This window comes from Eutrigla gurnardus (genome assembly GCF_963514095.1).
Source record: "Eutrigla gurnardus genome assembly, chromosome: 10".
In the NCBI taxonomy this organism is placed as follows: Eukaryota; Metazoa; Chordata; class Actinopteri; order Perciformes; family Triglidae; genus Eutrigla; species Eutrigla gurnardus.
The window spans coordinates 9,242,757-9,257,849 of record NC_139924.1 but is presented as its reverse complement, the minus strand read 5'-3'; the positions used below and the strand labels follow the sequence as shown (position 1 = coordinate 9,257,849).

At 41.1% G+C, this 15,093-nt stretch overlaps 1 protein-coding gene across 3 annotated transcripts; it reads left to right on the top strand.

Moving 5' to 3' along the window:
- Nucleotides 1–59: 59 nt before the first annotated feature.
- LOC311019986 (uncharacterized protein) lies at nt 60–14,323 on the top strand. Of its 3 annotated transcripts, none has more exons than XM_084019681.1 (25): nt 60–180; nt 469–542; nt 664–749; nt 888–961; nt 1,582–1,670; nt 1,750–1,824; nt 1,928–2,021; nt 2,178–2,337; nt 2,760–2,899; nt 3,067–3,178; nt 3,318–3,435; nt 3,669–3,809; nt 4,015–4,128; nt 4,246–8,793; nt 9,021–9,230; nt 9,359–9,528; nt 9,849–9,986; nt 10,434–10,509; nt 10,720–10,918; nt 11,677–11,813; nt 12,154–12,447; nt 13,091–13,186; nt 13,339–13,614; nt 13,843–13,889; nt 14,124–14,323. In XM_084019681.1, exons 2-25 carry the CDS (start codon nt 504–506, stop codon nt 14,125–14,127), a joined length of 7,437 nt encoding a protein of 2,478 aa, XP_083875807.1. In that variant the 5' UTR covers nt 60–180; nt 469–503; the 3' UTR covers nt 14,128–14,323. The 3 variants fall into 3 exon arrangements, with proteins under 3 accessions (XP_083875807.1, XP_083875806.1, XP_083875808.1); XM_084019680.1 differs by having other exon boundaries at nt 10,434–10,533; XM_084019682.1 differs by lacking the exon at nt 13,843–13,889 and having other exon boundaries at nt 10,434–10,533.
- Nucleotides 14,324–15,093: the final 770 nt, after the last annotated feature.

The following is a 15,093-nucleotide window of genomic DNA, read 5'->3' as shown; positions in this document are numbered from 1 at the left end:
GAAAGCGTATTGGCTTGTTTAATCTTCAAGAGACCGTTTTTGAAATTGTGGGTGTCTGTTTGTCAATGGACTGTTTATTTCGTAGCCGTAGATTTATGTGGTGAAACGAAGAGGCTGCATCTCTTTGTCAGAGAAAGAATAAATACGATACAGGGGGAGGAAAAGGACAACGTTTTTAAGGTAAGTCACTGACTGATTTTCCGTTTGTGTTTAAGAATTAATTAACGTTACAGTAACCACGAGTACTGGTCAGGATCACACTAGCTTAATGTTAACTTTGCTAACACCACGTTAGCATTCTGTCGGCAAATAAACAGTAATTAACGAAGGCTAACTACCTAAGAAACGTTAGCTTAGCTAGTGGAGGTTGAGTATACGTTTACGTTAATAAGCACAGCTAAGTTAATGTGCTCTTTAATGTTAGCTTGACAACGCTAGTTGACACGGTTGTTTTTATTTCGCTTCCAGGTTGAAGTCCCTTTGAGCTAACAGGGTCAGCCAAGATGACGATTAACTTAGGTGTTAAGGCTCTTCTCGGCTGGGTAAGTTGACAGTCACGTTAAATATATAGTGCACGTATGTTGATTCGAGCAAAGCTTAACTTTAGATAGATAATATAGATGCAATTGTAGTTAACAAACTTGTCAAACTATCTTTTTGCAGGTCAACAGCCTAAAACTGTCCGACCGAGAAATAACCATTGACGATTTGCAAGATGGGGCAGTCCTACTGAAAGTTGTTTATATGCTGTAAGTAGAAGCAATGTGTTGAAATGCTGTCAATGACTGTTGAACTAAGATGCTTCAGGGTGTATTTGGAAGTATAGAGATGCTTATTCCTTGCAGTGAACTGCCGTTTTATTCTTGTTTTACCTTTGTTTAACTCAGGAAAAAGGAACCCATCTCCTGTTTCAGTAATTCCGTTGAGGAACGCTTCAAGCTCATTGCAGACTTTGTGGAAAGTGAGTTTCTCTAACTGTACCCTTTTAAAATATCTTCAGATATTGTCAATGTGTGTTACCATATTTCTGACCCATCACTCCTGGCTGTTATTATTATCTGATGGTGCTTTAAACGGCATACAGATTTACTGTAAATGTCACTGTAGTAGCTCAGAGCAAGGCTCTGTTTTTCTCTGACATCATCTTGTTGAAAATTTCAAATCTGTAGCACTAGCCCACACCTAGCTTCACTGTTGGGTGTGGTCTAAAGTGTGCCCTCTTGCACGTGTTAACATGCCAGGCATTGTGTATAAAAAAAAAAAAAGAAGAAGAAAAAAACACCCTGGCATGAGTAGTCTTTAAAGTTAATTTCAAGAGTATCTAGCTTCCTTATCGTATATGTGTCGACCAGTGAAACAGGATAAGCAGACGGGACAAAATGTCGGGAGGAATTTGATATCATGGTTGAAAAGATTGGCTCCCGACCTTCTCTACTTGTGCAGAGCCGAAGTCTCAGATTGACTGATGGCTGAATATCATGACATCCATCCGTCAGTCTCAGTTTGACTGACTTAGTTAGTCAGTTGGTACAAGCTGATGTAAGCACACGTCATATTGAGTCTTTCTATCTTGTTTATTAGGGGATTGCAGATTTAGTGCAACCAAAGGCACCCTATTATCTTGGGACAACATAAGAGATGGCATCAACCTAATGGTGGAAATTGCAAAGGTACAAGACATATCGAAAATAAGCTAAAGACAAACGAAAACAAAGACCCATTCTCACTTATTCTTTGTTATACCAACAGGTGCTTTTATTGCTTGTATACCACGACATAATGAATGACCGCTGCACTCTGAACATGTTGGAATGCGACGTGGAGGTAAGCATTCCCTGTTCTGGGTCATATGTCAACCAGTTAGATACGTCACATTTCATTCATAATGTGTTTAATTATCTGCCGATGTTCCTCTCATCTGTTTTAGAGAGAGATAGCAAACATAACCGGTTCTTTTGTGATGGAGAGCGACGGCTGCGTTTATCTGAGCAAAGGACTTGATGCCTATTTGTCAAGGAAACGTAAGTCACAAATTTGTTAAATTTGTAATTTCTTCATGCTATACCATACTAAGACATTGGTGTCACACGGTGCTGCTGTATAAAACCAGCTTTCTGGTTTGGATTTAACACATAAGCTGTAAAATTTGACAAAACATTTTTCTCCACGAATTTCAGATCTGCCTGTGGCCCGTGAAATATTTGAGCGATCAGAAACTGCCTCTACCTCCAGTGTGTCGACTGTCTCCTCGTTTTCAGACGATCAGTCCCCCGTCTTCCACCGCACGCCGAAAATCACATTTGTGGACATGCAAACGGTTGCTTCCTCCTCAGTCAGGTACCAGTGTGTAATTGGATGGGTCATACGTACATTAGGTTGTGTGCACGTTTGCTGCTGTTTAATTTAAATAAACAATTAGGTATTACTAAAAATCAATGTGCAAATTTGCCACGTCCCTATACTAGACATTTTTTCAGCTGAATTAGTTGGCCTGTGCCTAATTTAAGGTCTTCAACCTGAGATAAATAAGTCAAAGCAGATTTTATTTCATTCTTTTGAATGAAAACTCTGAGTTGCGTTTTATAAATTACATGATAGCAATTTAATCTAACATGGTTCTCACAACTTTATGTAACTAAGATTTTTGTTTTCACAACATAACAAACTCACTTTATCTAATATCCATGTATGTTAATCATTTCATATCTATGTCAGTCCATGGAATGTTATCTTGATATGATTTGCTTTTGTTTCCACAGCCGATCTCCTCTGCAGGATTTCATGAACACACCTAAATTTCAGTTGCGGAAGGTGCAACGACAGATGATCAAGGAGAGAGACTACAGAGATGGGCTGGAGAGGGAGCTGGCCAGCAAGCTTGCGCTCATTGCACAGAGAGGTACGATATTTAAGTTTGATGGGTTTTTTTTTTAAGCAGTGTTTAACACACATGGATTGTGCAAGTACTTCTGAAAGTGTGCATAATCATAGTGTCTGTTTATTTTCTATATGTTTGGATTTCTCTTTAAATTAAAGTCTGTTCTATACTTACTTTGTCTTATTCAGAGTCCCATATTAACCAGCTGCAGTATCGCCTGGATAAGATGAAAGAAGAGCAAGGTGATCAGGAGACTGTCATCAGGGAACAGCTCAATGAGCTTCAGACTAAGAACAACACGTAAGCACCAAAATGACAGGTTTTTTTTACTGTAAGTAGGGCCTATTTATTAATGCATAACATGGCGAATAACACTCTTTACAACAAAGATGTGTTAAACTTGAGTGTGCAAATAATACACTTTGTTTTTCTGTCTTAGGTTACAAATGCGTCTTAATGAGATGTTAAAGCAAAATAAAGACCTCAAGAGTAACTCCTCACTTATGGAGCGCAAAGTAGATGAGCTGGCAGACGAAAACGGTGTACTTTCATCCCAGGTAATGACACACGTGGAAAGATTCTCTCTCTTGACTTTGTCCTCTTACTTATGAGTTTGTCTTGTGCAATGTGTACATCCTTCAACATGAGTAGGTTACCTCTAAACCTGCTGATGCATATGGGGTTTATGTAGGTCTTAGTAGGCACCTGTAGACATTACACAGATTTACATGTGTCCGTGTCAAAATTATAACTTTATCTTGAAAATAAAAGCTTTTTACTATTTCTGCAGGTGAGGACAGTTTGTTCACAGCTGGCCATCTTTGAAGTAGAAGTTGGCAGGCTGACAGAAACCCAAGCATCTGCTCAGGAGGAGTGGAGAAGCAAATCGGGCCACCTACAGTCTGAACTTGACCAAGCCACCGCTCAAAAGGTAGATACACCCTCACAACAAAAGTTAGCAACTCCTTTTGATTTGTTACATCTTCAGGTTTGACCCACTAGAACTACATTTTGTTTAAAAAACAACAACAACAATCATAGGAGTTTTGTGTAAATTATTCTACTTTTCCACAACTGATTAATTCAATTTCAGTGCAAAGGTGTTTTTCATGTAATTTCCTCTTTTTTGTTCTCAGGAGCTTCTGTCTGAACAAATTCAGATCCTGCAGGGAAAGATTTCCTGTTTGGAGGATGAACTAAGCAAGGCGACTAAAGAAGAAGTGGGAGAGAATATGGGGCCTGTAATGGAGGTAAAGTCAATGATTCTGTGTAAACGCTGAATTCAGAACTGTTTGGTAATCAAATAACTTTTAAAATCTATTTTGGATTAGATGGTTACTAATTGCCTTCTCTTCTTACATCCCCAGAGAGAAATTGTGAACTCTGAAATCCATAGTTTGAAGAATGAGCTGGAGAGAACATTTTGTTCCCTGAAAGAGGCTGAGGTGGAGATTGAAGCCAAAACACATGAGCTGTCCGAGTATCAACAAGAAATTAATCAACAGAAGGAGATCCTGAAGCAACAGGTGTCCCAAACTGAAGCAATGATTCAATCAAAGGATGACATACTGGAGAAACTGCAAAAGGAGATCACCGAGCTTCAGCAAGAGATCCACAATCTCAAAATTCAACTTGCGCAAGTCGAGCAACAGAAAAATGAGGAGATAACCAGACTTCAACAGCACATTGCTGCTTGTGAACAGGAAATTGAAAAACTAAAGGAACTTAAGAAAGAGAAGGAAGACCTTCTCCTCCAGACTGAAGAAAATGTTAAAGATCTTGAGAAAAAGTTAACTGCTGCCGGTTCTCTCTTGGCTGATAAAGACCAACAAATATACAGTCTCAAAGATGAAGTTACCATTCTTACAGATGAAACCAAAAACAACAAAAATGAAATCAAAACCAAAGAGGAATTGCTTGCCAAATTAGTTCTGGAGAAGTCTAATGAGCAGGACATTTTTCAGAATCAAATCCAGGCCTTAACAGTCCAAGTGGAAGACCTTAGCTCATCTCTAAAACAGGCTGAGCAGGAAATTCAGCTTAAGCAAGACCTGCTGTCTAAGACCCAACAAGAGAATGTCCAACAAAGGGAGGTGCTCCAACAACAGATTGTAGCCTGCGAAGACGAGGTTCAGAATTTAAAAGTAGAGATGCAGGTAAAACACCAGCAGCTTGTGAGTCTAAAGAATGAAAGCTCTCGACAGTCTGAATCACTGGAACAAGAGATTACAGCTCTGAAAGGCCAACTACAATGTCTGAATGAATTGTTCAGAAAGGCCGAGGATGAAGTTCAGGCTCAGAAGGTTATGCTTACAAAGCAGGAGCAGCAAAGTGTCCATCAGACAGAGGTCCTGCAGCAACAACGGTCTGCTTTTGAAGAGAGCATAAGGAGCATGAAGGAGGAGATCCAGATTAAAGAGGAACAGATGGAACTGCTGACGAACAACAGCTCAGTGCAGTCGGATATGCTACATCGAGAGATACAAGATTTGAAGAGCCAGGTTGAGTGTTTAAGTTCCTCACTGAAGAATGCTGAGGACAATTTGCAATCTAAGGAAGATCTGTTTGCTGAACATCGACTACAGAGCACTCAGGATATGGAGGCTATCCAGGTGCAGATGCTTGCCTCTCAAGATGAGGTGAAGAAGCTAAATACAGAGATTCAATCTAAGGAGGAGCAATTAATTCTGCTAAAGACTGACACCTCTACACACTCTGAATTGTTACAGCAGGAGATCGAAAGTCTGAACAAACAAATGACATGTGTTACTAATTCTCTTGAGGTCGCCAAGGACCAGGCTCAAGTCAAAGAAGATTTGATGGCCAAACGGGAGCAAGAAAGCTCTTTGCAGATTGAGGCACTTGGAAAGAACAGTGCAGTTCTTGAGGAGGAGGTTCATCAGCTGAGGAAGGACATCCAAACTAAAGAGGGCGAGGTAGACCTGTTAAAGCTCGAGAGTCTCAAAGAGTCAGAAGTGCTACAGAGTGAGATTCAAACTCTTAGGGACCAAGTCCAAAGTTTGAATGAATGCCTGAAGACTACAGTAGAGCAGGTCCAGGATAAAGAAAACCTGCTAACTCAGAAGGAAATGGAGATTTCTCAGCAAGAAGACAAGTTTGAAAACACGATGGCAACCTCTGAAGACGAGCTTAGAGGTCTCAAGGAGCAAATCCTGGCTAAAGAGGAACAACTGATAACACTAGAAAGAGAAGGCTCCACACATTCTGACATGCTACAGCAAGAGATCGACTGTCTGAAAAACCAACTTGCTCATATGGGTGAGTCTCTCACAAAGGCTGAAACTCAGGTAGTCATGTTTGTGAAACAAGAGCAGGAGAGTGCCAATCAGAAGGAGCTTCTGCAGCAGCAACTGTCCTCTTCAGAGGAAGAAGTGAAGAAGATGAAAGAGGAGATCCAAACTAAAGAGGAACAGATGATACTGCTGAAGAACAACAGCTCAGTGTATTCGGATTTGTTACATCAAGAGATTCAAGATTTGAAGAAACAGGTTGAGTGTCTTAGTTCCTCACTAAAGAATGCTGAGGATAATATGCAGTCCAACAAAGATCTGTTTGCTGAACATCGACTACAGAGCACTCAGGATATGGAGGCTATCCAGGTGCAGATGCTGGCCTCTCAAGATGAGGTGAAGAAGCTAAATACAAAGATTCAATCTAAGGAGGAGCAATTAATTCTGCTAAAGACTGACACCTCTACACACTCTGAATTGTTACAGCAGGAGATCGAAAGTCTGAACAAACAAATTACATGTGTTACTAATTCTCTTGAGGTCGCCAAGGACCAGGCTCAAGTCATAGAAGATTTGATGGCCAAGCGGGAGCAAGAAAGCTCTTTGCAGATTGAGGCACTTGGAAAGCACAGTGCAGTTCTTGAGGAGGAGGTTCATCGGCTGAGGAAGGATATCCAAACTAAAGAGGGCGAGGTAGACCTGTTAAAGCTCGAGAGTCTCAAAGAGTCAGAAGTGCTACAGAGTGAGATTCAAACTCTTAGGGACCAAGTCCAAAGTTTGAATGAATGCCTGAGGACTACAGTAGAGCAGGTTCAGGATAAAGAAAACCTGCTAACTCAGAAGGAAATGGAGATTTCTCAGCAAAAAGACAAATTTGAAAACACGATGGCAACCTCTGAAGACGAGCTTAGAGGTCTCAAGGAGCAAATCCAGGCTAAAGAGGAACAACTGGCAACACTAGAAAGAGAAGGCTCCACACATTCTGACATGCTACAGCAAGAGATCGACTGTCTGAAAAACCAACTTGCTCATATGGGTGAGTCTCTCACAAAGGCTGAAACTCAGGTAGTCATGTTTGTCAAACAAGAGCAGGAGAGTGCCAATCAGAAGGAGCTTCTGCAGCAGCAACTGTCCTCTTCAGAGGAAGAAGTGAAGAAGATGAAAGAGGAGATCCAGATTAAAGAGGAACAGATGATACTGCTGAAGAACAACAGCTCAGTGCAGTCGGATTTGTTACATCAAGAGATTCAAGATTTGAAGAAACAGGTTGAGTGTCTTAGTTCCTCACTAAAGAATGCTGAGGATAATATGCAGTCCAACAAAGATCTTTTTGCTGAACAGCGACTACAGAGCACTCAGGATATGGAGACTATCCAGGTGCAGATGCTCGCCTCTCAAGATGAGGTGAAGAAGCTAAATACAAAGATTCAATCTAAGGAGGAGCAATTCATTCTGCTAAAGACCGAGACCTCTACACACTCTGAATTGTTACAGCAGGAGATCGAAAGTCTAAACAAACAAATTACATGTGTGACCAATTCTCAGCAGGAGAGTGCCGATCAGAAGGAGCTTCTTCAGCAGCAACTGTCCTCTTCAGAGGAAGAAGTGAAGAAGATGAAAGAGGAGATCCAGATTAAAGAGGAACAGATGATACTGCTGAAGAACAACAGCTCAGTGCAGTCGGATTTGTTACATCAAGAGATTCAAGATTTGAAGAAACAGGTTGAGTGTCTTAGTTCCTCACTGAAGACAACGGAGGAGGATATAAAAGCAAAAGAAGATCTGTTGTCCCACCAAGAGCAAGAAAACACGCAGCAGAGGGAGGCTCTCCAAAGCCTACAGGAGAAAGTCAAACAAGTGGAGATTCTGCATCAACAGATTTCTTCACACGAAGAAGACATTCAAAAGCTGAAAGAATCTCGTAGTGAGAAAGAGAGCCTCCTCCTGGCGGCTGAGGAGAAGCTTCAGATACTCCAGACAGAGTTTTCTGCAGTCACCACACTCCTAACTAATAAAGACCAAAATCTGAACACTCTCAGAGAGGAGGTCGCTGCACAAGCTAACTTGCTTCAAAAAGCGAAAGAGGACGCTGAAGCCAATGAGAAAATTCTGGCAGAGATGAAAGAGGAGAGCTCCAACCAAAGACATATGCTTCAACAAGAGATTAAGTCTCTGAGTGTGGAAGTAGAAACCACTTCTCTCAATCTTTTGGCTAAAGAGCAGATGTTGCTTGAAACTCAGCAGGAGTCTACTGAGCAGATGGACTTCCTCCAGCAGCAGCTTGTCTCAGTAAAATCAGAGCTGAACCAATACAAAGAGACACAAGCTGCAGACCTCAGATTGCAAGAGGCTCAACACGTTGCCACTGTAAGGGAAAATGATGTTCTTGTTCAGGAATCACAAGTACTCATGGTCAGGATACTCAAGGCGGAAAAGAATCAGGAGGTTCTGGAGAAGGAGAAGGAGAGGCTTGCTCAAGCCAAGCAGGCAATTGAGAGGGAGAATACGGCGTCTCACAAATTAGAATCTGTGCTCCGACAGGAGTTGGAAGTATTGAAACTTCTGAAAGAAAAAGAAAAAACCGAGGACATTGAGAAGCTAAAGAGAGACCTGCAGGAACAGCTCTCGGCTAAATCGGAGGCTTCGGAACACTACAAGGCACAGGTTGGTGTGACCACAACCTGAACGTGACACATTTCATTACTTGTATGTCACACACTACATGTTTTCTGTCAAAAATGATTTGGATCTTTTCCCATCTGCTTGTTATACTTATTGATCGTTATACAGTTTCATGTGCATACATGCTTGCCTTGTCTATTTCATGTCAGATGAGACGTTTGGACTAAGAGATTCATGTGAACATATGTTTTATTGTCACAATGCCACAGATGGAGAAGGCAGTAAGTCATTACAATGGCAAGAAACAGCTTCTCCAGGAAAGCCAAGAGGTGGTGGCTGAACTCAAGCATTCCTTAGAGGTTAAAGAGCGAGAAGTAAAGGCTACCACCATGGAAAACAAGCTACTCCAACTGGATTTGGAAAAGGCCCAAACCAATGAGAAGACACTTTTGAGCAGGGTGGCCAGTCTGGAGGCTCAGGTCAGTGTTGCATTTCGCGGCAGAAGATCTAATACACTGTCTCTTAAATACAAACAGGGGAACTGTTAGTGTTCAAAGACTTTTTGTATTTATCAGCTGATCTCTATCACACCGTTTCCTTTTTTCAGCTGGCTTTCGCTGACCGCAACCTCCGTAACCTGAGTAAGATTCGTGGTAATGAACCAAGTGCAACAGAGTCGTGTTACTTCGAGGTTCCCATGAGAGCACGGGAGAAAATAACCGTGAGCTCTGACAGCATGGACCAGAGTTCTCTGGAAGACTCTCTGAACTCTACGAGGTAAGACACCTGATATGCAGCATTTCATCTTTTAGGATCGCAGCTATTGCATTATGTGCAGCCATTTCATTGTGTCACTTAAAAACAATGTTTACTAAAATAAAAAATAAATAAATATTGGTATGTTTTAGTTGATAATTTTGGTTCACTTTCAGCCACACAAGTCTAACTTGATTAATGTCTTTATAGTTTTTCGCCCACAATTGATCGAAGTAGATAAGAATTAACAAGTTAAACTGTAATAGTTCCAATAATATATTGAAATCAATAAAACTTAAAAGTTAAGTATCGAACACAAAACTCTATTTCTTACTTTGCAGGAAACTGTCAGCACCAGATGAATCGAGCACACCTCTTGTCCGTAGCTCAGAGCGCTTGGCAGCCAGACGCCGAGGTCTACGGGCCGAGTCGCTGGAAACCCTGTACTTTACACCTATGAACACCAGACAGATCAACAGGTACGTCACACAGCTTCACATAATAGCCACCCTTTTTAAGAGGCTTTTCTGTTCACTGGGAGTGAGAGCGGTGGGTGTCGAAGAGTTCCCCTAAATAATTTTCGGGTAAATGGTATGCCAACTGTAGATGTGAGCATCTTTGAATTGCTGAACTTAAGTCAGCCTCCTTTTGCTTGGAAATTCAGTCATCAGTAACCATCTTTATTCTTACCAGCTAATATTTCTTATTAGTTTGTTTAATCAAAGATCTGACAACAGTGAAGGAATTCATGATTGCTTTAATTGAATTGAATTCATCGGTTTTTCAATACTTTTTAAGAATGACCCGGTAATTCTCCTCTGATTTTATTCTCTCTAAAATCAGGAAAATTGTATGAATAGGCACTGGGCAGTTTATTTTCTATACACTCTACTATTCTTGTTGAGATTTCCTATTTCATTGCCTAGGACCAATGCAGAGCACCAAATGGATTCAACCCGGAATAATCCATCTTCATCAGTCAAACGACGCAGGACCACACAGGTTATTAACATCACCATGACCAAGGTGGAGGAAACTCACTTGCACACTTGTTTTGCATGTTCACAATTACACACTGTTGAACAATCGCTGTGTAATCACTATGGTTCCTGTCTCTCTGTTGTAAACGAACCCAAATATTTTAACTTGCCCTTTCAAAAACATCCCCACACTCCCACTGCAGGATCATTGATTGTTGAACTCTCATTGTAGAAAACTCCAGGCGGCCCCGAGCATGATGAGACTTTCTACAGTCTGTCTTCAGCTCGCTCCCACCCAAACCTCTCCAGTGCCCACTCTGCACGACCCATTTCTATGGAGCTGTTTGACACGCCTGCCAGAATGACCAGCAGTGCCAGCGACCAGCTCATCGGACTCCCAGGGTACAGACGGAGTGCAGTGCATTCACAGAGTAAGTAGATCGCTGGCTTACTCACAGGGTGTTGTACTGAAGGATGAGAAATTTAAGTGAGGGGGAGGGTCAGGTTGAAAAACAGAGAACATGGCATGCAAAGCTGAGACCCATAAGGGAAAACCATGTTTTTACCTTTTGCTGCCTGTTGGTAACATGGAGCTGGGGCTGCAACTAATTAATATTTTAATTATTGAATAATCTGCCAATTAATAGATTAATCCTTTGGTCTCTAAAATATCAGAAAAGGGTAATCACATTGTCCGTGAGAGCAAGTTGACATCAACAAATGTCTCGTTTAGTCTGAATCCCCAAAATAATATACGTGCCATAATGTAAAAACAAGAAAAGTAGGAAACCTTCATGTTTGATAACTTGGGGCGATCGTGTGTTTGGTATTTTTACTGAAAAACTGACTCACTTATTCAATAAAATGTTTTGTCGACTAACCAGACTGGTTCTTGTTAACATCATAGTTCGTTTTTTTTTTTATATTTGAGTAAGTTAGAGCATGGTAGGCTGAAAGTTAACAGCCTATTTTGTGTTGCTGTGTGTACAATTATGGAGCTTAAAATGTGAAAAAATGAGATTCAACTCTGGAGCTTCTCAATTAATGATTTGAATCTTCAACATTTAGGGGGCAGTCCTACCCATTAGTTACAGATTAATTGTAATTGGTCACATATGGGGTTTAGAGTTGCATAAGTCAAAACTGATGTTTTTAAATGGTGTTTCCCCCCCTCATCTGTTGTCTTCAGGCGCTAGTACGTTCTGTGCTGGGGCAGAGAACGAGCCCGAAGGTGCTCCTGATGATTGGATGAGGATTGCTGAGCTCCAGTCCAGGAACAAGGCCTGCCTTCCTCATCTAAAGAGCAGTTACCCTGCAGAGATGGATGTAAGTCGTGAGAGTAAACACTGAACACAGCAGGAATAATGTCGCACTGATACAATAAGTATATAAACTAACTAGTCAAAACTGATAAATATGGAGATATAATGCACAGGGGATTGTTGTGGCCCCACACCAAAAAATATAAAAATATTGATTTCCATATGCAGTAAGTCACTACTGTACTAGTGATACTGGCTGTGTTGAATGTGGTAAATGGACTGCATTTATGTAGCACTTTGATCCAAAGTGCTTTGCAATTTTCCTCTTGTTCACCCAGCCACCTATACAGTACACTTATAAATCAATGGCAGCAAGGATACTCAATCCCTCTCTGTCTCCCTAGGCTGGCCGTCGCTGCACAATCCTTTTCACAGACGAAGAACTGCGAACAGGTGACCCCTCTGATACGATCCGTCGGGCGTCCACGATGCCCGGCCAGCTGCAAGACTCGCTCGCCTCCCATCGGCACTCACTCATGGCGGGACACTCGGGTGCCGCTGCAAGTACCCGTTCTCAGCGTCTGTCCTTGATGCCAGGTCTGCTGCCATCAAAATCTGTCAGCTCCGCTCAGCTGAGAAGCCCGAAAAGCACAAAGCGCTCTTCATCTACACTGTCCATACATCAAACTTCACCCGAGGTGAGTTTGCATCAGGACTATTGTAACGTCTTGGTTGAGCCTGAATGAAGCGCAGTACATGCATGTTTTACAGTATTTTAGTTCTCTCAATATAATAATATAATATAATAACATGAAGTTTAGCGTTGAAAGTTGACTATTTTCACATACTTATTGGTACTACCATCTTTGAAAATCAGCTATCAGAATAAGAATCAGCTTTATTGGCCAAGTATGCACACATACAAGGAATTTGACTCGGGTAGGGTGGACAGTCTCTCAGATTGTAGACAATAGACATACATACAAACATACACATACATACGCACAACAATAAAGACATTTTCCACATAGGGAAGATAACATAGGGAAGATTATTGATATATCAATAGTAAATTTGTCTTTTTCACTCTCCTAAAGACTACATTTGAGTGATCCTTGTTTGTTTTGGGGTTATGTGAAAAGGGAACTAGCCGATGACACATCAACGGACTTTATTGAGAATCTTTCTCCAATAACAGTGGCCAGATGTTTTTGTTGGTTGTTGGTTTCATTGGTTATCTGAATGTTTACTCTTTTTCTTCTTAAAAAAAGCGACCTTGAGTCTGAAATGCAATTTCTTTTTCTTTTTCCTAACTCGTCTCTTCCTGTCTCCGTCTGACAGAAAAAGGTGAAGGCCAGCTGCTTCCCACGTCCACTCACTCCCAAAAACAAGTTCAGTGGATCTTCAAGCTCTCAGATTCACACCGCCCTCAGTCCAGTGAGTGTAACGTTCTAATATAGTCTAATATATTCACCTGCACACCTAGAGTTTTCTGCTTGGTTGAAAACGGGGACGATGCCAAAATTGATTGAACACAATATTACATAATGTTTTGAATGCTTCTTGAACAGTTTGCATTGTTTTTTTAGGCTAATCGAAGGCAGTCTATGATGTTCAGTATTGAGAACACCCCGAAAAACAGCAACTACCTAAAGAAAGGGCTCAACAAACTACGCAGCTCCACCCGGAAATCCCCGGGCAAAAGTTCAAAGAAATGCCAGGAAAACATGCCTTCAGGACATTTCCGCACCGGAGTGGCACAAGCGGGCAGAGTTGGCAGCGCTAAGTCGCCCCAGGTGGCCACGAAGGGACAGAGAGCCACCAGCAGGTCCGCCAAGTCTCCTCTGACGACTAGTGCTCGCAAGGTAAACACACACAGACCCAAACCAACCAGGGTTTCACAGTGTGCACTTAAATCATCATATTTATGAGCAACCTGTTTTATCCGCAGTCATAAAAAGTGAATACACTGGTAACTTACCAAAGATGTAGTTTGGATTCTGTTTGACGGTCCTTTATCCATGATCTAACTCTGATTTTGAAGAAGAACTTTGAAATGAGTTTAGTCTTTACATCTCAGTAACTGTTTTCAGATGCAAGCGTCTGTCAATGAAGAAAATCTTGCTGGAAGACTTAAAAGGTTAATAAAAGTAATTTTATGTGGTGAATGTTTTTTTTCCCTCTTCACACACTGGCTGGTTGTTCTCATGGTTTGCCATAATAACTCACGGTGTGTTCATTTCATATATCAACCTATGGGGCATTCACATGTATCTGTCAAACACTAACGGCATGTGACTTCTGCTTTTAGTAAATGTAAGATTCAGATTCTATTGAGTTTTTCTTTAATTAAACTTTTTTTTTCATCCCACAGATGATGCAAAGGATGAAGGTCTGAGGACGGGTTCCCAAGTTGGAGTTTTGATCATATACAGTTCAGCTTGTTTGTACTTTTTTGTTATCCCCCACAATTTTGATTTTATTGATGTCCTTCAGGGCTTTTTTACAATCTTGTCTTAATCTACTTTTATTTCCTCTGTATTATATTTACATGTTTGTCAATAAAAAGATTTAAATGAACTTCTGTGAGAAAGCCTGCTAGTTGATCCATTACCAAATGTTATTAAATATCTTTTGGGACATCAACATTTTCAATTTATGTACATTCACTATGTAGGAAATCCATTTTGATAGATCTGATGGATATTTTTGAGTTCAGAGCACTTGATTCCCGTGGCTGTAAACACTGTTTTATTTGATTAGTATAAGTTTTATTAACGGGGAGATTTCTGTTGGATGGTGATGATCAAGGTTGATGGGGAAAATGTGACAGTGGGAATTGTGAGTGTAAAATAATTCAGTTCTGAAGACTAAAAAAAATTGCCATGGTTTACATGTTAAAAATTGAAAAGTGGAGATAGTCCAGTGTTTTTTCCAAGAACAGCTTAGTCCAAATCCATCCATAATTCCTGCTTCTATAATTCACAAAGCTGGTCTATAGGTTGGTGCCGTCTCTTTCAACAGGATGAATTCTGAATAACCTTGATGTTTTAATAATCCATTCATGCGTCCAGTCTTGGAAAACAGCTCACCTGTGTTCATCACAATTAAGCGACAATATGACTTCCGGTATGCGCCTCAAAACTTTCAGAATAAAAGTAAATATGCGATATTATATAGTTTTATGTCCATTTCATGCTGCACGGTGGTGTAGTGGGTAGCACTGTCGCCTCACAGCGAGAGGGTCCTGGGTTCGATTCCCGGGTCGGCCCGGGTTCCTTCTGTGTGGAGTTTGCATGTTCTCCCCGTGTGAGCGTGGGTTCTCTCCGGGTTCTCCGGCTTCC

Bases quoted from the DNA above. Each gene is read 5' to 3' on its own strand.
- LOC311019986 (XM_084019680.1), top strand. From the start codon at position 504: ATGACGATTAACTTAGGTGTTAAGGCTCTTCTCGGCTGG. The intron at 543-663 runs GTAAGTTGACAG...ATCTTTTTGCAG, and splicing joins TTAAGGCTCTTCTCGGCTGG to GTCAACAGCCTAAAACTGTC. The intron at 13,187-13,338 runs GTGAGTGTAACG...TTGTTTTTTTAG, and splicing joins TTCACACCGCCCTCAGTCCA to GCTAATCGAAGGCAGTCTAT.